The 24516-nt window shown below is 35.4% G+C and overlaps 1 protein-coding gene across 2 annotated transcripts in view; it reads right to left on the bottom strand.

Moving 5' to 3' along the window:
* LRPPRC (leucine rich pentatricopeptide repeat containing) overlaps positions 1-24516 on the bottom strand; it is a 93033-nt gene that overhangs the window by 33406 nt on the left and 35111 nt on the right. For both annotated transcript variants that reach the window (XM_074579590.1, XM_074579591.1), the window contains exons 17-25: positions 23477-23583; positions 23186-23263; positions 22783-22836; positions 21958-22071; positions 20593-20723; positions 19118-19203; positions 17283-17487; positions 9111-9235; positions 8400-8506 (exon numbers count right to left, since the gene is read on the bottom strand). In XM_074579590.1, coding sequence (XP_074435691.1) covers positions 8400-8506; positions 9111-9235; positions 17283-17487; positions 19118-19203; positions 20593-20723; positions 21958-22071; positions 22783-22836; positions 23186-23263; positions 23477-23583 — 1007 coding nt within the window. The remainder of the gene's footprint in view (positions 1-8399; positions 8507-9110; positions 9236-17282; positions 17488-19117; positions 19204-20592; positions 20724-21957; positions 22072-22782; positions 22837-23185; positions 23264-23476; positions 23584-24516) is intronic.

Here is a 24516-nt window from a genome sequence, read left to right on the forward strand (position 1 = left end):
TCTGAACGTAACTTTTACACCATAGTACAGAAGTTTATAAAAGATGCGACATTAAAGACCGAGGGATCTAAAAATATTCTGTGCATCAAAAAGCATCTTTCCTGTTACAATCATATCAGCTATCTAACAAAACACATTACTCCTCTCTAGCTTAGCTTTCCTTTAGGTCATTGTACCACCAGGATAACACTAGAGCTACACCTGCATATGGCAGGCAACAGAAGGAATCTTTTATTTACAAGTTCATTTTCCACCTTGAAAGAAGTTTAGCTCTTGTGGATTTCAAAAACGGTTTCTTTGCTCACAGCATGGAAAGATATCCTCATCCACTTCAGTCTTTCTGAAAAAAAAGAAAACCTTGCAAACTGCTCAGAACTACGATGGGATTTCTCTAAAAAAAAGATTTTTTGCCTTTGTTCTTTGTAAGCAATTTTGCCCTGAAATAAATATGACTAAACACAACCCAACCCTCATAATAGTGATTTCTTGAATGATAAGCTCATCTAAAACGTCCCAACACTTGCACAAGTTTTTGGGCACGGGATAACTCCATGAACGCTTGAATACAATTAAATCTGTACCTTCAATTTGACTACTTTTTGTGTTTGGTAGTGAGGGCGAGTACTCTAATGCAGCACCAGAGTTTTGAAAATTATGAGTTGCACCACTGCAAGTTTTGCCCTCAAAATCTGCTAAATTGTGGTGTATTTGGTATTTTATTCGCACTATACAATATTTAATGAACGACATAAATGGACATGTCTAGATATTTATCCTCCCTAACTCTCCTGTTGGGAATGATTACAATTCAAGTTTCTGCCTATCCTACAATCACCCAAGGCAGCAACTAGCCTACTTCTACTAGGTTAATTTTTAAATAAAAAGCAGCAGTAGTTCATAATAAGAAAATGCAAAGCTTATAGTCTCCACTGGGAAAGCTTTTACTACTAGGGTGGTTTTGGTTTTTTTCCTGAAGTATGCATTTGCCTCAAAGCTTCTGTCAGTTCACTGACTTTACCAACATGATTAGCATCTGTTGATTAAACACTCATGATTTTACTTATTTCACTTGAAACAAGAATGTAATGCTGCTTTATGTTAGGCAGATAACGAGAAAAATATAAGGAAACTTGATTATTTTCCTAAAATAAAATAATAATAGGAAAGAGCTTTACAACTTTATCATTACTCACGACAAGGGAGACTGATGTATATTTAAGTACTACTGGAATATCCTACATTTACCAGTAAGATTTCCAAGAGAAATAATGCAATAAAATAATATTATAAAAAAAAAAAAACATTGTAAGAGAACTTACCAACACTAATCATGCTGGAAGAAAAGGTAACATCAAAAATACAAAAAATCCTCAAGGATGCTCTGGACTCAAAACAGAGCAAAAGTTTGCTCTTTGCATTGGAATGTGGGTTTATGTTGTATGATGAATGAAAAAAACATTATGAAACTCACTAGTATCCTCCCTCTAACACAAAGTCCCTGGAGCTAAGGAAGGATGTGCAGCTCTTACCATGATCCTGCTCTTACCATGATCCCACATTCCAAACACATTACCCTCTCTCTTTCTGGAAGGAATTTGTTCAGTAGTCATCTCCTTTGACAAATTTACTTATTTGAAACATATTCATTTGCTTTCTTTTAAGAAAGGAGTATTTAATGTGCATTGAAGTAGTAAGCAGCCATTTTTTTTATTAACCCACAAGCACATATGCATAGATGCAAAATCCAGCTTCACTAATAGTTGTATCAGAGTCCAGTTTCATAAGGAGAAGTAATGCTTTTATTAGACTAATAGGACTCGATAGTAAGAAAAAAATAATCTTTTCTTGTAATTATAGGGCTTGCGTGCCTAAAAGCTCTTCATCCTTTCCCCTCCCTCCCAGTTGTATACAGTTACTCTAATAAAAGCTATTACACCCCCTACAAACTACTCCTCAATCTCAGACCACCGCTATCTAATAAAATTTGCATTCAACATTTACAAACACTTAAATTTTGTTCTAATCACTTCCACCCTTTTCTTAACAGGACCAAAAATAAGTCTTTGTAGGTAAATTCAGACACTAGATCTGATCATCATTAAATTACACATTAAACCCCCCCCTAAATCCTGCTGTCACAAATCGAGAAAGCATCTTCTCCAATAGTCTATCTCCAGCATAAAATCAGCAAGACTCAATTTTATGATGCAGACTCTTAAAAAAAGCAATCTGGATGAAAGAAGGTTGTAATCTCTCAATATCAAGTAGAAATATTCTCATTGTTTATATGGTAGATTAAATCCAATGGCAACTGGTATCTTGAGGTCTGCTGACAGTGGATGTCACAATTCTTTGCTTAAATCTATTTACCTCCTAAATTAACTTGACATCTGTTGATAGATATATTCCTGTATACTAAACTCACCCAAAACAGTTCTTTTGTCAGGTCTTGAATTTTAGCAGTAAATGCCTTTTTTTTTTTTCCATTTATTTGCATTGGAACATATTTCATTAAAATACTTCACAACAATTTGTCCTTCAATTCTTCACATAAATGTCTTGAGATATGTGAGATATGGTTGGATATACTTAACTATTAAATATAAATGATATATTTAGTATGAGAACAGAAGATGAGGAAAGTATCACACTTAATTAAAATTTGGTTAAAAGAATTCTGAAGCCATGCACTACACATTGCCATTTTCAAGGCAGGTTCCTCTTGTGGGAGCTAACTTGTACAGATTGGTCTTCTACTAAAATATTTTGCCATATAGTTCTGAGATCTCTCCCTATATCCCAAACACAGTAATCCTCTCTCAGCCTTCATTTCCGGTGAAACTACTAACAGAGCAGAAATAAGAGCTTTTATTCTTTCACTGAGGGAACAATGTTAATTTAATAGCTGAAGTGATCTGATCTATAAAGATTTCAAGAAGTATCCGTCAAACAACAAAATGAAGTTGAACGTGTTTACCAACTCCTTGTTCCTATCAGAGAAGTCCATAAGCTGCTAACTAAAAATGCCAGAGATCTGATACCTTTTTAATGTGGCGCTTGTTTGGATTTTTTACAGAAGTATTTTGCTGTCCAATGACATATAGTTTAAGGTGGAATGATCTTATCAGTACAGTGCAGAAATGGATACACCACCAGTTTAAAACCTTGCATACTTTAGTCATAGGTGTAAAGTGTTCATTTCTACTTCATGAAGTGTTCATACTTCTACTTTATAAACATGGTTGAGATTTTTGCAAAGCTGATTTATAGAAGGGCTCGCTTGAACTTCTTCTGCGGGACTGTTGCAGTACTTAATGACATGTAAGTGCAAGGTCCTGCACATGTGTCAGGGCAATCCCAAGCACAAATACAGGCTGGGCAGCGAATGGATTGAGAGCAGCCCTGATGAGAAGGGCTTAGCGGGTGTTGGTGGATGAGAAGCTCAACATGAGCTGACAATATGCACTCGCAGCCCAGAAAGCCAAACGCATCCTGGGCTGCATCTAAAGAAGTGTGGCCAGCTGGTTGAGGGAAGTGACTCTCCCCTTCTACTCCACTCTGGTGAGATCCCCACCTGGATCCAGCATCCAGCTCTGGGGCCCACAACACAAGAAGGACATGGACCTGTTGGAGTGAGTCCAGAGGAGGGCCATGAAGATGATCAGAGGGATGGAGCACCTCTCCTATGAAGTCAGGCTGAAGACTTACGCCAGGGGGCAGACTGTTCATCAAAAGACATGAGGTTGTTCAGCCTGGAGAAGAGAAGGCTGCAGGGTGACCTTATAGCAGCCTTCTAGTAGCTAAAGGGGGCCTACAGGAAGGATGGGGAGGGACTCTTTACCAACGGAGTGGAGTGATAGGACAGGGGGCAACAGTTTTAAACTGGAAAAGGGGAGATTTAGATTAGATATTAGGAAGAAAGTCTTTACTGTGAGGGTGGTGAGGCACTGGAACAGGTTGCCCAGGGAGGTTGTGGATGCCCCATCCCTGGAGGTGTCCAAGGCCAGGCTGGATGGGGCTTTGAGTAACCTTGTCTAGTGGGAGGTGTCCCTGCCCATGGCAGGGGGGTTGGAACTAGATGGTCTTTAGGGTCCCTTCCAATCCAAACCATTCTATGATTCTAAGCCCCACAACTCTACCAGAAAGAGCCAAGCATGGACACAGGCTTAATTACACACAGCTTCAGAGAGTATTTTGATAATTGCATTCAGTAAGAATAATAAATGAAGGAAAAGGGTGAGTCTAGAAATATTCTACCATCATGCAGGTAAAACAGCTACAAGTATGAGATCTCAGTGCAAAATTCAGAGATGACCAAATAATTAAGATTGGACCAAAATGACAGACAACAACTATATTCTAAATACTTTAGGTACTGAATTCTTTAAACCTCCATGCAGCATACAAACAAGATAACAGTATAACAGGTGAAGGGGGAAGGAAGTAGATTCCTCCAAGGTGGTGTAACATTCTCTTTTTCATTCCCATTCTCCTGGATGACCTTCACATCCATTCAGCTCTCGATCACCAGCTCGATCAGGTTAATAAAGTGGCGGTCAACAACTGAGTAGACATTGTCTAGTTACGGCAACATGTAAGAAGCTGTGGATTGGAGAAATTTGGGGGAGTAGGCTCTAGAAAATTCTCTTACCATTTATATACCAGATTTAAAAGATTACTAGGCCAAGCAACTCTTAGAGACTCTCCGATATACTACCTGGAACTGTGGAGCAACACATATGAAAAACTATGTAAGATCTCTCTCCAGGACAAAATTTGATTAGGTATTTTGAAAATAAGACAGCATTTTCAAAGACAGAAAAAGAAAATATTTTTCTAGAAGGTACTTTTCCCCTAATCCTATTTATTGAAAATTCATATCCCTTTCTTTTAGCCAACATTAGTTTTAATGTAGTTTAATTTAGTTAAAGTAAAAATGTACTGACTCACTTTTCTTTCTCTCCTGTTTCTTTTTTACGAAAAACATAATTGAAGGAAAAAAGGCAAATAAACTGCCCTTCTAAGTATGGGAAAACACCCTAAGTAATTAGAGCTAGATTTGGTGACACAGAAGTCATTCTGTGCCAGTCCAAGGGAAAGCAAGCTAGTATGTGACCTTACGGTAAGAGGCAAGAAGAGAGATGGGCGAACTTTGTTTTTACGTGATCACCTTTGAAGGACTCAAGACAAAAGCTAACTTATCAACTGAGTTACAACTAAGAACTGAAGACTAAATCATGATTTGATACACTAGAGGACCCAGTGGTAGAACTTGTTCCCAGTGGAAAGCAAAAGAGCATCTACCAGCACATCCATCTACATAACTTCAAGGGCTCAGGAATCTTCAGGCACAGCTAGATTTTTACTTTACAGAGCAGCCAAGGCAAACTCATTTGGAGGTACTGTCTCTGAGAGAGGCTTCCTTCTCTAGCCACCTGCCACAGAACAAATGAGAACAGACTTTCAAAAGCTTAGCAAGGCAGTCTAGCAGCATGGCAAACTTGTTACCTTATCAATCGAACTCTGTGAAGCCTTAGAACTTAGCTGCATTTCCCCCCACAGTCTTCTCAATCACAGCTTCTCTTCCACTTAGCATGGCTTCAAAAGAGACCAACACCTCCAAACTACCATATGCTCCAGTTCATTTGTTCTGGTATCTGTCAGATGCATTCTTTGCCTCATCTCCTTTCTCTTCACCTTTCGCTGTCTTTTGTACTATCATCCTCTGCTTAGTCTTGCTGTCCTTCCAGCAAGCAAATGAGCCCCCGAGCTTTCAGCTTTCTTGCTATGACAATATCCCACAACACGAGCTTATATATATGCATGCACAACACATTTGTGACCGGATAGCGTACATACCCAACTCTGACCTAATTTTTATAATCTCACTCAAATCTTATTCTTCTGCCTTCCCCACTATGGTCACCCAGTTCTATTTTACCAAATATTGAGATTTAAGAGTTATTTGCTTATTCTTGGGCCTTTGAGTTGTATGTTTTTCAAAGCAGCAGTTGTCACTAAGTTTCACATAAGCACCTAGTGTACCTCTGACTTCTAAAATTAGCAAGAGCAAGCAGAGGCAGTGGTCTCCAATGAGAAACACCCCATTTAAACAACCATATCTCCTCCAGAATCTTCATTTCGTTAGCTCCTAAAGAATTTTTTTTCCATCTTAGTTATTACCCTTTTAGAAACTCTTTATTAACTCTGTAGATACATTTAAAACAAATGATGTCACTAAAATCAATGGATCACCATAATCTTTTTTCCAGCTTCATTACTACCCTTTTACATACCCAATGAAATTATGAACTCAGTAGATATATTTAAAACAAATTATACCACTAAAATCAACTGACCACCATAATCAACAATACATGATAAACATGTGTGCTGAGAGGTAATCTGTCTAACATGCAACAGCGTCTAAAAAGGAGAAAGTGGCACCAATTGATCACCTTTACTGAATATTATTTCACAAGAAAGGAAAGCAGAAAAAGAATATGAGATGACCAACAAGAGAAATAATTTAGATACAAAAAATACTGGACTAGAGAAACACACCTTGTACTGTATCTTTGATCCTATATTCATTAAGGCGTCAGCTTCCCAACAAATAAAAAAAAGCAAATAAACCAATAAAAACTATTTTCTTCTTCAGCAAAATACCAATTTTAAGATCCGCTCTTCCAGGGGAAAATTTCTTTGAAAATACTTAACATATTGTTACATAGTAAAAGCATACTTAAAATATAACACATCTTATAGTAATTGATAAATTAAACTATCCACGGGTAAAATACATGCATACTATTCTTAGCTAAATTCCTATACTCCTAAAAATTCCAGAACTTAAAACCTCTTTTTCCCCAACAGCACAGACAAAGCTGTAATTCATACTTGGAAGTTAGGCAGGAGCAAGAAAACCTACTTTAAATCACATAAAAAGCCAGAAAAACTTCCATTTACTTCCAGATATCAGGCATTCAGATTTATGCCCCAGTGTCCATCTGTGATTACTAATAATTTATGATCAATCACCAAATACTGAGTATTTGCAGAAATAATTTTGGCACCTATTAAGAAAATGACAGAAGTTTCAAAGCCCTAACGATTTGATAATTTGCTTACTATCCTATTCTGACTGCTGAACTGTAGCCGCCAATATACGTTTTGAGAAATTAAATGCCAGTATCAAAGAAACAGCTGCTAAATCACATCAAGTACCAATTTTATTCATTTAGCTTTAATTTTACTTCCAATTCTCAGATTTCATCCTTTCACTTCCTATATGCTTTAATCACTATAAAAGAGCTCAACTCCTCAGCATCATCTTCTGTCAGATACTGATATTTCTATTCTTCTGTATCGTAACACTATGAGCTCCAAAAAACCCTCTGAGAACAAAATTATCAATGCTTCAACATTGTGCTTGGCAATTTCCACACACCCCACAGCAGGACAGTATTGTTCCACTACAGACAAACAAGCAGATCTTCAGTTAAGATTTTTAGATGCACGAATTCTATTAGATAATTCAAGTAGGAATAACTGGTATTTCAAATATTCTAGGGGGAATTAGGAAAAAAGCATACTTGGTCGGAGGAAGGAAAAAAACCCCAACAATTAGGTTACAGAGTTGTGTATGCACATAACACAAAATCGACGAGGACAAAGTATTACTTTTTCTACAAGATGCCTCCTCCCACACATTAACTGGAAAACTTATGCAGCATTTTAAAAACACACAACTGTGTTAAGAAGAAAAATAATCACAATCTGGGCAGACTCTGCAGCTGCCCCTTTGACTTATCAATTTCAGTAAGCACAATTTCAATCAAGTCTAGATAAAATATACTAATCCTAAATAGACCAAGTTTGTCACCTACCACTTCCTATAAGCTGCTTACTATCCTGAAAAAGAGAGAGAGAGAAGAAATGCTAAATTAAATGCCAAACAGTAGCAGACAGCGCTTGTTTGGCTGATTAACTTGTAGACAAGCATTACAAATAAATCTGAGCATGGTCTGCAGCAAATTAAATTCCAGTGCTTTTAAGAACAAAGAATTCCTTCGGCAAGAGGATTAGCAACTTTACACCCAGGAATGCCAGTTTAATTTAATTGTTCCACAATCCGATATTTAATATGCAAATATCATTTTGATATATAACAGAGAATATGAAAAAGTGAGGAAACAATTTTAATATACAACAAGACTGTCTCTCTTCTGAACTGTAATTATACAAAATAAAGCTGGTCAAGGTTTTTTTTTATTATTGGGATTGAATTCTATTAACATGCATCAGAACAAGTCTAATTAAAGGTTAAAAACTTTAAATGTTTCTAATTAAGAGTCTAAATAGCTGCACAATTACAGTACTATAGTTAAAAATCCCACCTCAATAACCTTCCTGGCCTCTTTGTATTTTCCTGTTTGCAAGAAGGCGAAGAAGAGATCATAAAGAGCCATCATGTCACCATATTCTCTGCTTATAAAATCTGAAACTAAGGACAGAATAAAACTCATTAATGTACTAAATATATTGAAGCATTTTAATATATTTGTCAGATATTCTGAATACTAATATTTTCTAAGCTATAGGGAAATAAATTTTGAAACACAGGGAATCATTGCAATATATTACAAAATTTGTTGTAGCTTTGCAGTTGAGCATATTTACAATGTTTTTCTATTTATGTGCACTGCATTTTGAATTACATTCAACAAAACAGACAGAGTATATATTAGCATTCTCTACTTGTGGATAGTGAGGATACAGGATTTCTTAACTACACAACTATTAGAAAAACAGATGTGTTGTTTTACTATTGCGTTACTATTAAGTTGTTTCTTCATAGTAATATATGTAGCTAATCGTTGAGAGCTTGATGCTGTATTAGCTAAACATTAGGACTCTTTTACATTTAAAATGAATATCAATTTTCAATTTGAAGAATGACGGCACCATTTAAGTGCTTTAAAGCTACACATAAAGACACAAACAATTTTTTTTCTTTCAGTGGAAGGAAATGATATACAAGTCGTGGAAGAAAAGATTCCAGAAAACACTCCATGTAACCAGACAGCATTTGACTACGTGCAACTAACCCTTTTGCAGAAGATCAGCGTCTCCTTTTTCTATCAGTCTACAGTAGATGTTATGAAGCTGAAGAATTTTACCATACTTCTTATAACAGTTGATTAAAGCTTCCAGAGCTGCAGGCATGTCATCCCTTGTTGAATGAAACAAAACAAGAATAAAAACAATCAAACCTTCCAAGAAGGAATGGTACATGCTGAACCCACTTTAGTCTTGAAAATTTCAAGGAAAATTCATTCAGCGGTCTACAATCCAAGAGTGTATTCCGCACCCCACCCCACCCCCAATATGCTACAGTCATTTTTAAATAACAGGTAAAGTTTTCCTACAAACAAACACCGTGTATGCTTAACAGCCACAGCAATGAAAACAGAATTACGGATTTATATTTAAACCTTTTGGCTGTATAATTTTGATTGCATGACCACTGTTCACTACAAATTAACTAAAGGTGTGAATACTCTTCATCATTGATGCAGTTATTTTTTGAAGTAAAATTCTTAAGTTCTGCTATGTACTATTGTGACAAAACCCCAATTCCTCAGAAATTTCAATTTGCATTTGAGTTGTTTTTCTTGTAATATTGTGCACATTGTATTACCTCCAAAAGTCTCTGTTGAGGCATTTTCAATTTTTAAGCCCTTTAAAATTTTTCCACAGCATTTTTATTTCAGTATAGATCTACAGCTCTTTAGATTGCTTTATATTTGTTTTACACCCTAACAGACGAGCTATAAATCATCTGTTAATTTCCGTTTTGTCACAATTGCAAGGCTAGTGTTTTCCTATTCTATATAAAGGTCAGAATCCAAAATATATTTTCTGAAAAAAAAAGTGATTTTTGCAATTAATTCAACAATATATTAAGGTACTAAAATGTATTTTATGCTGGCCTATCCATGTCACATACAGACATGGCACTAGTATATATCCATGGTACTAGTAAAGTAGCGCGTAAGATGCTGACTTCCTTACACGCATGTAATTCAGGGGCCTTTGAGCACTAAGGACCACTAACAAGCACAATATCTCCATTGTTGTTACCTCAGTCCTTTGTTGACTTTTTTCCCTGCATATGCAGTATTAATGCCTTTGGAAGCATACATAATTAAAATGCAAAACTGAAAAGCCATAAAATAAATCAGATATGGAACTTAAAATAACAACAAATATAAGCTAACATTCTACACTGTGCAACTAACAGAACTAAATCATCTGCTGCAGACCCTTTTTCAAAGGATTAGAACCCAACCTAAAACAACCAAATCAAAACAAGAGAGGACAGCCACTGAAACACTGGTAAAATGATAGGTGAAGTCATTCTTTGAAGGGGAAGTTTTAAACTGAAATTGAAACAAGTCAAGATGACACGCACAAAACGTTGTAACTAGCCAAACCATCAATAAGACTGCCTTTTAGATTTCAAAAGGCTTATCAAATAAAGGGTGGCGGAAGTAGGCAAGGGGGGAAAAAAAAAAAACCAAAAAAACCCAAACCAAAAAAACCCCCCACGTAGCAGCAGCAACTGAAGACCATAATAAAACTGACTTGAAATAATGATTGTGCATTCCTGAATATTGATCAACTGAACCGTAACAAATTAAGATATTACTGATAAAACAAGCCAAATTCAGATGTCCTCTCCTCACACTGCATTTCATGTGCAGCACAAATTTTGCTTTTTCAAAGGATGATCTAGACTATCATATACTACCTTCATCTAGGCTAATATTTTAAAAATTTTAAGAGTAAATCACAGAACAAGAATTAATTTTGTTCAGTAATACTGGCATTCTGAAAATGAACCTAAGATGATGGATTTCTACCTTATCCCCCTTACTGAGCCCTGTTTACAGTGCATCTTCTGGCACCCCATGGAGTCATTTGAATTTTTGTCATTTGGGGTGAAGACTAAATTACAGGTTAATTTCAAAACTGCAAGTAGATGTTGCAGGCTAGATTACTGTCATAAAAGAGAAATACTATGGTAGTTACCATAGACAGATATAAAGCTTTATATAATCAGTATTTTTCTCCTGCTTTAGATGCAAGTTCAGTTAACATCTTAAAAAAAACAGTTTTACAGAAAACTACTCAATTTCTAAGGAAGCACAACAACATTTATACATTCAAATTAAAGTTTTCAGTGATAAATCTAGCTTTTCAGATTGATGCTCAAACAGCCATAGTATTGTCTCGGCTGTATTCCTAAAGGATTAAAGTGACTGTTTTTAGGTCAAAGCTATCAATAAATGAATGAATAATTGGAATGTCATTCAAACAGGAATGTTAAAGAGTTTTCTAGTCTCTAAATGTATACTTCTGAAGGCATTAATACTGTATACCCAGAGAAAAAAAAAATCAGCAAAGAACGGAGATAACAAAAAGGGAAATACTGTGCTTGTTCCTGGTATTTACTGCTCAAAGGCATCTGAATAAGTCTACATAAGTCAGTATCTTACACACTAATTTACTAAACATTCGTTTGAATTGAAATCTGATATATTTGTTTTGTTGCATTCAAGCAACCAACCAGTCATCCACAGTTTACTAGATAACGGCATTCATAAAACAGATAAATGATAAAACCAGCAAAAATCAGCTGTAAAACAATAAAAGGTATAAAAGTTCAGCCTCTACAAAGAAATTGTTTGTACTACTACTGCAAAGAAAAAAAACATCGAGCTTATGCTTGTACTCGAGTTAATATGATTTATTCAACAACCTGCAGTACCTCTTGTCACAAACCGCAATTAATTCCAAATAAGTACCAGCAACTACTTTTGTAAGCAGTTTATACAATCCTGGTAAAAAAGCCCAATGAAAATTAAGAACTTACTATAGGCTTCAAATTTCAAGTACAGGTAACATTTTAGTGTGTTTCTTGTTATGACTCACTAACTTAAAGGAACTGCATGAAAAAGATTTTCCACATTTTAACAAAAATGCTATTTAGACACAAGGATTTTAAGCTAACAGATGTAAATTTGAAAACAATCTGGCAGTCTTTCTGTATGAACTTACGCATGTCGAGCACCCTATTATGTTCGCAAAGGATACTTACTACACTACTACATTACAAGCTGGTCCAAAATTACTATTTAATTAATATGGATCAAGTTAAAAAAGAAATAAAGCCCATATACTCATGGCCATAACAGAAAAATCTGATTTCCAGTGTCAGTCTGGAAAAAACAGTACTTAAAACGTGAACACGAAGATCCATGCTTCACTTTGAGTTGGCCAGATACTATAGCTTTAAGTCACTCACAAATACTATCTGTTCAGGGCTAATACCTGTTCCACTTAAAGATCAGGTGTATTTTTCCCTCTCATTGAAATTTGTTATTTTAGAAAAGAAGACAGACTATTATTTTTGAATGACAGAAGGAGCCTCAGTCCTCACTGTATTACGCTTGGCCCGTATGTAATCCCAGAAGAGTCCTACTTCGGCATTATTTTTCAACTAAATTGATGCTAGGCTTAAGATATCGTAAATTTTGTGCAGTTATTTGGTTTTTGTTTAGGATGCCTGTGAAGTCCCAGATACTATATGGGCGCAATCTTCCAAAATATTTGCGTGGGCAATTTTACTTGCACAAAGCTCTTTGAAGAGACAAAATTACTCAGATGCCTCAGAGTTTGCAGAACACACTCTGCGGCAGGACTGGGGATAACGTGCATGGATGCAGCGTCCCCCCCTTCAGTTTCAACAAGCCACTCCCCTCTTGCTTCAAGAATGTTGCACTAAATCGAACCCTTTTACTTGCAATAAACAACTTTCCCAACCAGAGAGTCTGCCTGATAAAAATAAGACTCCAAATATTGATTTTAATTGGAATGAAGTGCTGCAACATTATGCATAAAGCTTTAGTGAAGTGGCAATTTACCTAAGGGGTTTACTGATTGAAAAGCTCTCAAACCTGAAATCACTAGAGAGGTAGAAAGAAAAAAGGGACTCTCTGGGGTGGGGGTGGAGGGTAGACTGGTAAAACAAATCCCTCTCTACAAATCTGAAGCAGATGTTAGTGTAGAGGGAAGTAAATTCAGCGAGGTACAATCAGCTTTACGAAAATTATTCTGTAAAAAGAGAACGGGCTCTTGAAAGAGCTAAATGTTTTTCTGTTCATTTGCTATACTAAGGAATCTTCAAGGAGACTGGTGTTGCAATTACAACTAATCCTCCCCAAAAAATTAACTGTGTTGAAGGCTTTGTAATTTCCCTAGGTACAATTTAGCTGTCACTTACTTTAAAATTTACTCAAACATGCGTTCCGAACAGCACTAACTTCACATGTCAAGTGCTTTCCAGCCAATTGAGTCTAAACTGGAAGTCGGTGTTAAACAACTGAATGATTAGACAAGATAGCTCATTTCCCTGCTCTTTTGTTCAGAATAAAATGCCACATTTACATTATCAGACTCAACAGGATTTTCTGACAGAGGGAGAAAAAACCCTAGTGAACACTGTCCGTACCAAGCACATGAAGCCTGTCATTTACCAATCATCCTTCAAAAAGCAATAGCCATGAATGTAACTTAATTACGACCCAATGATCCTTGACGAAAAATCATCTTATCACTGTCCTGTCCCCATAGGGCAAATGAGACACTTTTGTCCTTTGGCACTGATGATGCTAAATTCCTAATTGCAATAATGGAGTAAGAGAGCCAAACATCCCTAATTTCACTGCAACACGTAAAGAGTTTTAATACAAATATTTGAAATAAAGCTGCTAAAAATTAGAAAAACCTCTCCCAGCTAGAGATATTTTTCCCCCGCTAAAAATATCACCTAATTTAAAGATGCCTAATTTTAAAAGTAAATTTTAAAGTCAATTAAATTGTATGTGCTACAGAATCATCTCAAACAAAATCACAGGTGAATTTAACTCTGTGAAAACAACAGCAGAAAAACTGTCAAGGCACCGGATTCGCCCTGCATCTACTACATAAGAAACCAAACAAAATGGGTTCGTATGAACTTAATTGCAAACCAGCACACAATGTTTTACTGGACAACATTGTATTAAAACACAATGACCATTTTTAAAGAAACACAATTAAGCCTTTTGACAGTTTAAAATACAGATATTAACTTTGCGTTCGCTGACTTGAAACTACTAAATACTTTGTTCATACAGTCTGTAACATAATGTTTCCATAGTTTACCTGCAAATTTTGTTCCCTCTGCTTAAGATCACTTATGATATAGGCAATTAGTAAATTTCAAACCTGAAGATGTTTTGTCTTGCTTCTGTTGTCAGAGGTGATATTATTCAAGGAGAGCAGAAACAAACTCATGTTAAAGAAAAGGCAGGAACCACATTAAATTTTTCAGATGTGCACTTGTATTGTTGGCTGTACGAAAGTTGGTTTGGGCAAAAATCAGTAGTTACTGTATCTGTTAATTTATCATCCTGTAAATAGGTATTATCAAAGTATCGGACAGCACAGGAGCAGGTTAGCTTCATAAACCTCCTCAGTTTTGTAAATTGGATCGCGTTCAAACAGGTTTCCCCCGACAGTTGGTAGAGAAGGTAAAAGCCAAAACTACAATCCTTAAAACCATAAGAAATTTTATATGGTGTAAGTAACACAACTTTTTCCAATTATTATCAGAACCAGTTCAAAGAACCAGTTCAAAAGTATGACATGTTTTAAGAAAAAGTACAAGCTCTTCACATCCTTGCAGCTTTTAGAAAGATTTTTGTCATACTGTCCAAGGCAGGTTTATCACCTTGGATGACAGACCAAGATTCCACATGTGGACTGTCTCCATTTTTAATGGGATTTCACCATCTTGAGAAACTGTTCAGAGTCATAAATAAAAAACATACAATTAAAAACAGGGCAGTGGTTCCCCCTAAATTTACTCAATGTAAAAAAAAAAAACCCAAGATAATGTAAGTTCTCTCTGTAGTTACTTTAGTTAAATATTTCTCAAAATATTAAAGGCAAAATGTACATTCCACTAAAATAGTAGATTTTATTAGCTTTTGCCAAGTTATACTGTTCATCAACCGTTTTTTTTCTTTTCCATGCTCTGCTGTAAATAGTCATTTTTAACATGCACTAGGACTCAGCAAGAATTTCACAATATTCAGGACTGGGTTCAGAGAAAAGGGGTAGATGAAAACATTTTACACCTACAATTGTTGAAATCTTCAAAAGCAAATCACAGATTCCTTTACAAGCAATTAAAAAGTTTGAAATAAATTAAGAACACAAACCACTAGCACAACCACTGCTGTGGAACATTAAAAAACATCCCAGAGCTAATTTCAGAGGCATGCTGACGACCTGCAGCTAAATGACAGCATTTCAGCATGATCCTTGAGAGCTGTCGGATGGCAAATAGTAAGCACTACTGCTCCAAGAAATGACTAACACTTATTTCAGTCACTCATAACTTTCAAAAACTCTTATCGTCTCCAAGAAAAAACATAAAAAATAAAAATCAGTGAAATTCAGTTATTCCTCCCAAGCAAACTCTGTGGGAAAAGCTTCCCCCTTCTGTTCTATCTGACACTGGAGAGGAAGCAAGTCTCTGCACCCATAAGGCTGCAAAAAACCCACAGGAAATAAGCTTACTTTGTATTGTATTTATATATATGAAATGTATTAAAGTTTATATAGATGAGTACCAATGAGTTGTAGGCAGACAGTTCCACACCGTGGAATTACCTTTTCCTTTAAACATCTAGTCTCATCAAGAGTCCCTTCATTAAAAAAAACTTTTTAGAAAGTTTTACCAAACACTTATAATTCAAAAGAATGTGCAATCAAACGAAAATAACCCTTTGCTGTCCCCCTTTGCATCCACGCATGATCCCATTTTTTATTTACATCATCACATACTACTTCTGAAAAGAAAAGAACCCAAGTAGCACCACGTACAGCTCGCATGTCAACGTGCATAAAGCAATTACGGAAAATGCAGCTGGTCTTACCGCACACTGCAAAGCAAATCAGATATTTTTCCGACACATTGGTTACATATGATTGCAGTTAAATTACTTTCATAAACATCTGCCTTCTCTTGTGATGTAACCAAGGCAGTGTTGCTGACTGAAAAGATGTACACTATGTTCTTAACTGTTGACCACTACACTAAAATACTATTTTTAGAAGAGAATGTACATGCACCCACTAAGAGTTACATCTTTTTGACAACAATTTTGAATACAGAAAACACTGTATAGACCTTGCATACCCAGAATACTTAAAAGAACTTAAAAACCCTACATGGTAACAGAAACATTAATATGCATCTTTGAGGCTGACTTACAGGATACTATGAGAAATTCGCTGATTTCATAGGTACTATGTTTAAGCCAAGAACATTCATATACATGAACCAAACAGCAAGAAATTAATCAATCAGTGTAGCTGCAAGAGGTTAAAATCCAGCAACTACATAAATGACATAAGAAAAAAAATAAGAGGATTGTGCATATGGTAAAGGAAGTTAAAAGGGACTCTTGGCTTAATTTTAGTAAGTAATTGTTATATAGTTCATACATACATGAAATGAAATATCCCACACCTCATAATGAAAATTTATGCAAAGGAACATGACACATGGAATTACAGATACTTCCTGTTAGAATGAATGTATGAACTTCCTTTTCCCTATTAAATGGTATTAAAAGTATATGGGGGGTGTGGGGTGTGGAAATCACAATAGACAAACTAGACAGTAATTTCTTTGAATTTTAAATTCAGCAACATAGCAGTCTATTGGCAATAACATCAAATTATTTGAATTACGTGAATTAAAAATATTTCCGTGTTCAACAATCACCCTTCAACTCACCTGAGATTATTGGATGGCACAGCAAAATAATGCTGTTTTGATGGGAAAATTTTAGAATCAAGAAATTCATAAGCATATTCCAATATACAGCCATTTCATCTCTGATGTGTCCATAAAACACAGCTGTTGCTCCCAAAGATCAAGACATGACGCCTAACTGATGAAAACAGACTTATCTAACTTAAAACATGTTCATTTATTACTATTCCTAGATCACTTAAGTATATGTCCGTGCATGTTTATGTGCATGAGCAGCACCTTCAAACACGAATGTGCAGCTGTGCATAGCATACACAGGTCATACAACACAAATAAATATCATATGATAACTTCTTTCATCTGAAGCCCAAACATAGCTTACTTTTCAAGGTGAACTGTAATCAGAGGGGCATGAAGGACAGCAGTTTCTGCCAACCCCAGGTTCACAATGGTCTCATGTAATCGATTCACTGTTTCAACTTCACCTCTCATGGCAGCGGCATTAAGAATGCGGAAAAAAGATGCAACTGTTCTGTCTGAGATAGGAACATCCTTCTCTTTCATCTCCGTTAGAATGTTAATAGCATCTACAATGAAACAACACAAAAGACCCTTAGGTAATTTCATGTAGGGAAAACAAACTGCTATTAAAACAGCATTTCAAACCCAGCAGGAATGTAAATTCTGGCGTATAATGCCGATTTCAAGTTAATTACTACTTGCATTTCTAAACGAGACTACAATTATAAATCCACAATAGCATGGTTTTATCATTTTGCTGCAACTTTGACTACAAATTATAGATAGGAACTGTGTGCCCACTCTGCACCACATAACCCTGTATAGCCTGCCCTATAGCTGCAAGATTCTACTAAATGGATGCTTTTATCGTTCAATGCTAACATCTGCTAAATCACTCCATTGTTTCTTCAGCAGATGGCTTGTCACGAGGCCAGATAATAAAGATATGTTTACACTGTATATACAGCCAGACTAATGGTCTGATACCGATAGGGCCTGTTTGCTGTGTCGATACTAATTAGCCAAGGAGAGCCAATGAAAGCTTTCTAACAGACTGCATGTTAAAACATTAGGTTCATTAAGCTTCATTAGTAAGGCAGAAACAAACATTTTGGTATATGGAATAAGTGCATTTTTATAATGTTCTTAATTATTGCATAGACAGAATGTTTTGACCACTTTACATTTGGCTACATTTATGAATTGTTTTATTTTCCGAGGGACATTTATGCTCTTAAAAGCAAGCTAATCTTTTCAAACTGCTTTAATGTAGAGGTGGTCATGATCTGATTTATTATGATTTGGACAACATCAGCTTTGTTTGTTATTTTTCTAATAGTAAGCTTCTTAAGAGGCCAAGACACATTTCAAAGAAAGATCTTACAAGAAAAAAAAATTACATTAGCTTTTTTATTTTACTGTACATTGTTTTATATAAAACCATAACATTTTGTGTCTAGGCTTGGACAATACTTTTATGGTTTGAGTCTTCTACAGAATCATAGAACTCAATATTCAGAATCACCTTTTAAAATTGATGACAGTCTAGAGTTGTTTTAAAGATCAACCAAATCATGTAAATTGCAGAATTGTATTAGACTAAATTAGAGAAATTAAAGTGCTAACAGCTTAATGCAAACATCTAGAAATACCAAATAGGCAGTTTCCAGAACACTCATTAAAAGCCAAAATTTCCAGGCAGTATGACAGATTGACTCTCAATTCAGTAACAAACACGTAAAAGCATACTATCAGAAAAATATATACTTTATAAAAAGTTAAATGATTTTTTGCAGTACTTGGCTCTTGTAAGAAGGTTATGTTTATAGGTTTTATGTTCAGCCTTCAGACCTTCTTAAGCAAAAACAAAGCCATTAGTCTAGGCACATACGCAATTTGTGCCATAAGTCATGATCTTCAAACTCAATCCAAACAGCAATGCTAATAAAAACTAGCTGCAGAAATGCAAAAAGCACTGAGCTGTGCAAATGTAAATGACAAGCTTGCCAATCCATTAAAACTAATGGCCTGCACTGTCCAAGCATCTCTGGTTGAATTCACATGCAAATTTGTATGCAAAATGTTCAAGCACTTTTCAGGACATGATATACCATTAATATCAACTCACATTTTTATTCTTGAGGCAAGATATATTTATTATATAGCAGAAACACACAAAGAAAGCAAATGGATTACCTTCTAGTCTACCATGCTTTCCTAAGACTTCTACCAGTGCTACGTACTTTCCAGTGTCAAGAGCAACAGGTGAATTCTTAGGGAAGCTAGAAATTAAAACATTAATAATTGTATCAACAGAAATTCACATTTTATGGATTCAGCTTAAAGATTTATTTTTAAAACTATATAACAAAACAACAGCATTAAGAGCTAAAAGTTTTAGTAAGTATTTAAGGAAAAATGTCATAGACTTTACAAGACACACCGTTAAAATGTGATTTAAAAATATTATCCACACACCTTCCCTCCCCCAAAACCCAAAACTTGTATTTTAAAGAGACAAATAGTTCAATTAATTATTTGGTAGTTATTGCACAAAACAGGATATTTCCCAGAAGCCTGGGAAGAAAACTCAGTCCACATGGCTGGGACGGGGCTATATTCTTTTTGATAGAGAATATGAAAGTATTCATATACGGTAACAAGTTAAAAGCTACTATTTTGAAGTTTCTGCTATGTATTTGTTTGCTTTTTTTCTGGAAGTTTTGAAAGTAATTCCTCCTCTGTTGTTTCTTTTTGTAACAACTGAAAGAGTCACTTCTGAAGAATATTATGCTACACTTGAGGCAGATCAGTAAAAGCATGCTACTGCAGTGAAGCTCCGCTAGAAGACTCAATTGTACTTCATGCAAGCTCACTATGGGGATTGTGCGAGAGTGGTAATACAGCCAAAACCAATACCCTAACATTATTTGCAAAGTGGCAAATTTCTTGATATTCAGAGCTCAATCATTTCACATAATTTCAAACACTACCAAGGCGTAATGAGCACCTGCCTGCCAACCTACTGTAAAACCAAAGCAAATACTTTGTGAATACGTATGAGAGAGAGAGAACCTGAAGTAACACATAACTTGTTCTATAATCACTGTAGCATCGGACCGAAAGGAGTCTTTCACAGGGAAAACGGGAAGAAAAAGGAAAGAATTTGCTCTGGGATAAGTCATGCACAACATGTTTTAGCTAGGAGCTAATGTTCACAGCCAAGATACGAAGCTCTGAAAATAAAAATTTAAAGCTGACAATCGTAAAATAACGTCACTGTGCAGCATATTCTAAACACATTCTAGGTGCTTTCTAACACACAATACAGGTACTTTTTTTCCCGCCTTAAATTAAGCAAAACTTCAATTTAGACACTGTGTTTAAAATAAAAACAAACAGATCCTACATTGATATCTTCCTTTTTAAAAAAAAAAAAAAAAAGATAGATAATTACTGACCATACAAAGTAGCTGCTTTTGATGTTCAATTATACAAAGCAAATTTTTTGTTTCAAAAAACCACACCTCTGACTGTTTTAAATGCACATACATCGGTGGGGAAAACTAATTAAAAATGGATGAGGGGGTTAATACTCAACCTACTTAATTCAACAAGGTCTGTGTATCAGCATAAATCTCTGTGACATGTTTCAGTGCCGGTGTACTTACACTTTTTCTTTCAGGTTCATTGCCTCTTCTACATTATCATGTCGACAGCACAAATTTATTAAGGCTGCATAGCCACCGACAACCATGTCCGGTTCGTATTTGGCTTTCACTTCAAGGGCTTTTTGCATATTCTAAAAAAGGAACAAAGCAAAGATGTGAACTAGAGGAAAAGTCAAGATGACATTATGATTCTTCTATGTTCAGTGTGCAGTACATGACTGCTTTAGTGCATTTAGTAGTGTAAGATCACATTTGAAAACACAGTGCTATAATGCTTTAGCAAATTTTAAGTGAAAGTTATTTTGCAGAAATTAGTATTTTTCTAAAACACCTTTTAGATTGAGAGTAGATTTCTAAATAATTTTTCTTGCTTTATATTCCTAGCATGTTTTAATGTAAGACACTTTTTTTTTCTAATCCAGACAGACTCCATAAACATGATTAACCCGAATTCTAAAATAGTTCTTATTTATTTGGAATTCATAAAAATTTTCACCTGCTACACTGCCAAACACATAAGAAAACTACTTTCTAAAGAATAAGAAACTACTTAAAAAATAAGAAACTACTTAAAAGGGGTTTTTTTTGTTTGTTTGTTTTTTTGGTTTTTTTTTTCCGCATTCCTATTCATACATTTGACCACTTTGAACTTACAACAGTGTTTACTTCTAGTTCTATTTCATATGCAAAATCACAGAAACAGACATCTGAGAATCACTCTTTCTAAGTTGCATTCTTAGCAACAGAGAATATTGTGCTATCATCTGCATGACTGTTACTGCTCCTATATATACAGCTTTATAGGCAGGATCATACTGAACAAGAAACTGAATAAAAGTGTGGTGATACCCCACAAATTACAGACACACACTAAATGAATGTAAACTACAGCTGGACGCCTGCCGAATGCAGGCAAGAGACCCTTTATCTCAGAAGAGCTTTCCTCCTGCAGGAAAATGGAATTTCAATCCCTGCATTAACAACCTACTAATATTTGAATTGCAAATGACTAGTGCATGTATCAGTTGCTTGACAATCTAGATATAAGAGACCGGAGCCATGGCTTGAAAGGACATTTGGCATGTATGATAAACCTATCACAGCTGTTACTATCATTCACTTTGCAGATTATTGTAAACAAACTTCAGCAACCCCAAAACATGCCATTCAAGGTGTTGCTGAAATTAGTTAACCTTTTGATTTAATTGCTTTTTGCACTTATGTTTGATTTATAAGCATCAAACCATGAAACCTCAAGCACTGCACTTGTCTTTGCTTAACTATGTCTTTCCATAATAGTCACATTTCTGTCCCTTTAAAAATATAGCTATGTGTTTCCAATTATCTCTGCATTGCTTAAGATACCTCTTCTTCACAAAGAGCATGTATGAGTTGTTTCAAGACATCTGTAATAGGCTGGTTTTCAGCTTTTCGCTTTTCGAGTTTCTTCTCCAAAGCAGACACGTCAGATTTAGCACTCTAAATGGAGGTAACAGAAAGAATGTCAATTGCAAAAACACCCTTCCCTGAACAACTTGTCGGATCACTTTAATAAAAGACAGACAAAATAATCCTTTTCTTTCATACTATAAGAAAATTTTTAATCATTTAAGGTGCTTTTATCTGTTTAAACAGGACATACTAATTGAAGATTTGAGTCAGAATACAGTAAAAAAAGCATTAAATAACATATCTACAAAGGTCAACATTACTATTTCTCTCATACTCAGTTCTTTGTGTTCAGGGAAGTAGGGAATAGAATTCTATTTCATTTTCCATCTCCACTCTGCTCAGATCAGAGATGTAAAGACTTGACACTCCACCATTAGAAGGAGTATGGATTTATATGGTTCCTGCCACTCAAGTGGATCACTGTAATTTACAAGCATGAATTAAGCCTCACATCACCACTGTTAACTAACTAGAACTTTCAAAAAAATATTTACCAGACAGGGAAACTGAGGCATGAAAACTCAGCCAACTCCAAGGTCAAGTATCAGGTCTATGTGAAAATCTGGACAGCCTTTACTTCTACTCTGGAAAGTAACCTCTGAACTTCAAATGGTAGATTTAAATTACCTTAATATACTTCCATGATCTGAAAGCTAGTGATTACACTTGATCTAAAACCCATATCCAAACATTATTATTACAGTAAGAACAAGCATAGCGAGCTGTGAATTTACTTACTTCTGGAATGTTGTCTGTAGACAGGAATTTTTTATGAGACAGTAACCTTGCATCCTAAAATGTAGTGAGACAGAGATATCACTAATCCCCCCCAAAAAGTTCAACGACTAAGTAAGCATATCATGCTAAAAATGTTCAGGTTAATCATATAATTGCAATGTTTAAAAAAAGCTGTATTCTTCACCATTACTACATTGACTTGCAAAAGCACTTATTAAATGTATCCCTCAAAAACTTTCACATATGAAATGAAAACAGCTTCAACAGTGAAAAATCATGGAAAGGTTAAAAGGCTTACATATAATCACTACATAAAGAGATTTATTTTGCAAAGGAGAATATATTCATAGAGTACAGATAGTCCATATTTTAGCTTCAAAGTAATTGCTATAGAACCACAGACCTTAATTAATTCAGGAACTTGAGAGGAGTCCAGCAGTCTGCAAATGCCGCTGTAGTGGGTTGTAGGGATAACTATATTCTGTACCAAGAGGTGGGGAAAAAAATTATATGAGTTTTGAAACACAACCAAACTGAAATTTGTCTAACAGAAATTATCTCAGACGTAATTCAAGTCTCCAGCTCTTGCATGTCATTGAGAAGTGGTCTGGTTGTACTTAAAAGCAGCAATTTCAAATCTAATAGATACATGTCAGGCAGGACAGGCATTATGTAGCAAAAAATGAAACGGTACCATCTTCTTCAGCTGATGGAAGTATTGTCTCAAACGCTCCTCCTTGGCCTGTACCTCTGAGTCACTCATGCTGTCAATCAAGTGATAAAGAAAATAGCCAACAGCTTCTGTGGAAAAAAACAAGAGAAAGCATTCCACTAAAATTACCGAGACTGTCATGTTATCAAGATTAATTTATAAGAAATCATTTTGGTGTGAGATGTCACCCTGATGAGAGGCTCTGAAATGGCAACAATGATCACTGAGGCATAGAGATTATGTGGTTTGGGAGCACATATCTAACTGGTGAGTGAAAGGAATATTAATTATTTTCAGACCTAGTGACAGCTTTTCAGTACAGAATCTTACTTCAATCTATTTTTTCCACTGCTGTGTGACAGAAGTGGTACTGCCCAAGGCCTTCCCCCCCTTTCCTGCCCGCTACCCCAAATAGTTGCCACAAATATTTTGTCATCGCTCAAAAGAAAAAACAGATTTCTAACACTTTGCATATTTATTCTGTACATTTTACCCATTATATTCCATTAGCAAGCTACAGTAAGTACTGTAATATTAATATAAGAACATAAAAAATATTTTAACCATTAGATCACCTGATACTGAAGAAGTTGCCTATTAGCCAATGAAAATCAAGATTTCACAGATTTTATCAAATAGTGCTAAGTTTCTTACCTATGCAAATGTAAAAATATAGGGAGTCCTGTGGCTAAGGCTAGGAAGAGCTTCAGTAATTGTCTTCTCAAATGTTAGTTTTCCCCATACCCCCTTGCTCCTCCTGCCCCGACAGGAGGGAAAAAAAACCCCCGTTTTTTAAAAAACAGATTATACAAAAAAGTATACTTATTGCAAAGTAGAAGATTTGTGATAAGTACCATTTTGCTTCAAAAAAATCAGAAGAGCTACTGAAGTTAAAACTAGGTTGAAAGACTGCATTATTATTTTTTTTTTTAAAGTATTTAAGCACTGATACTGTGTTCATTCTAAATCTCTATTTTGGTGAATAATTTTAGAAAAATAAATCGTTATCAGCAAGATTTATT

The sequence above is a fragment of the Larus michahellis genome, chromosome 3 (assembly GCF_964199755.1).
Source record: "Larus michahellis chromosome 3, bLarMic1.1, whole genome shotgun sequence".
In the NCBI taxonomy this organism is placed as follows: Eukaryota; Metazoa; Chordata; class Aves; order Charadriiformes; family Laridae; genus Larus; species Larus michahellis.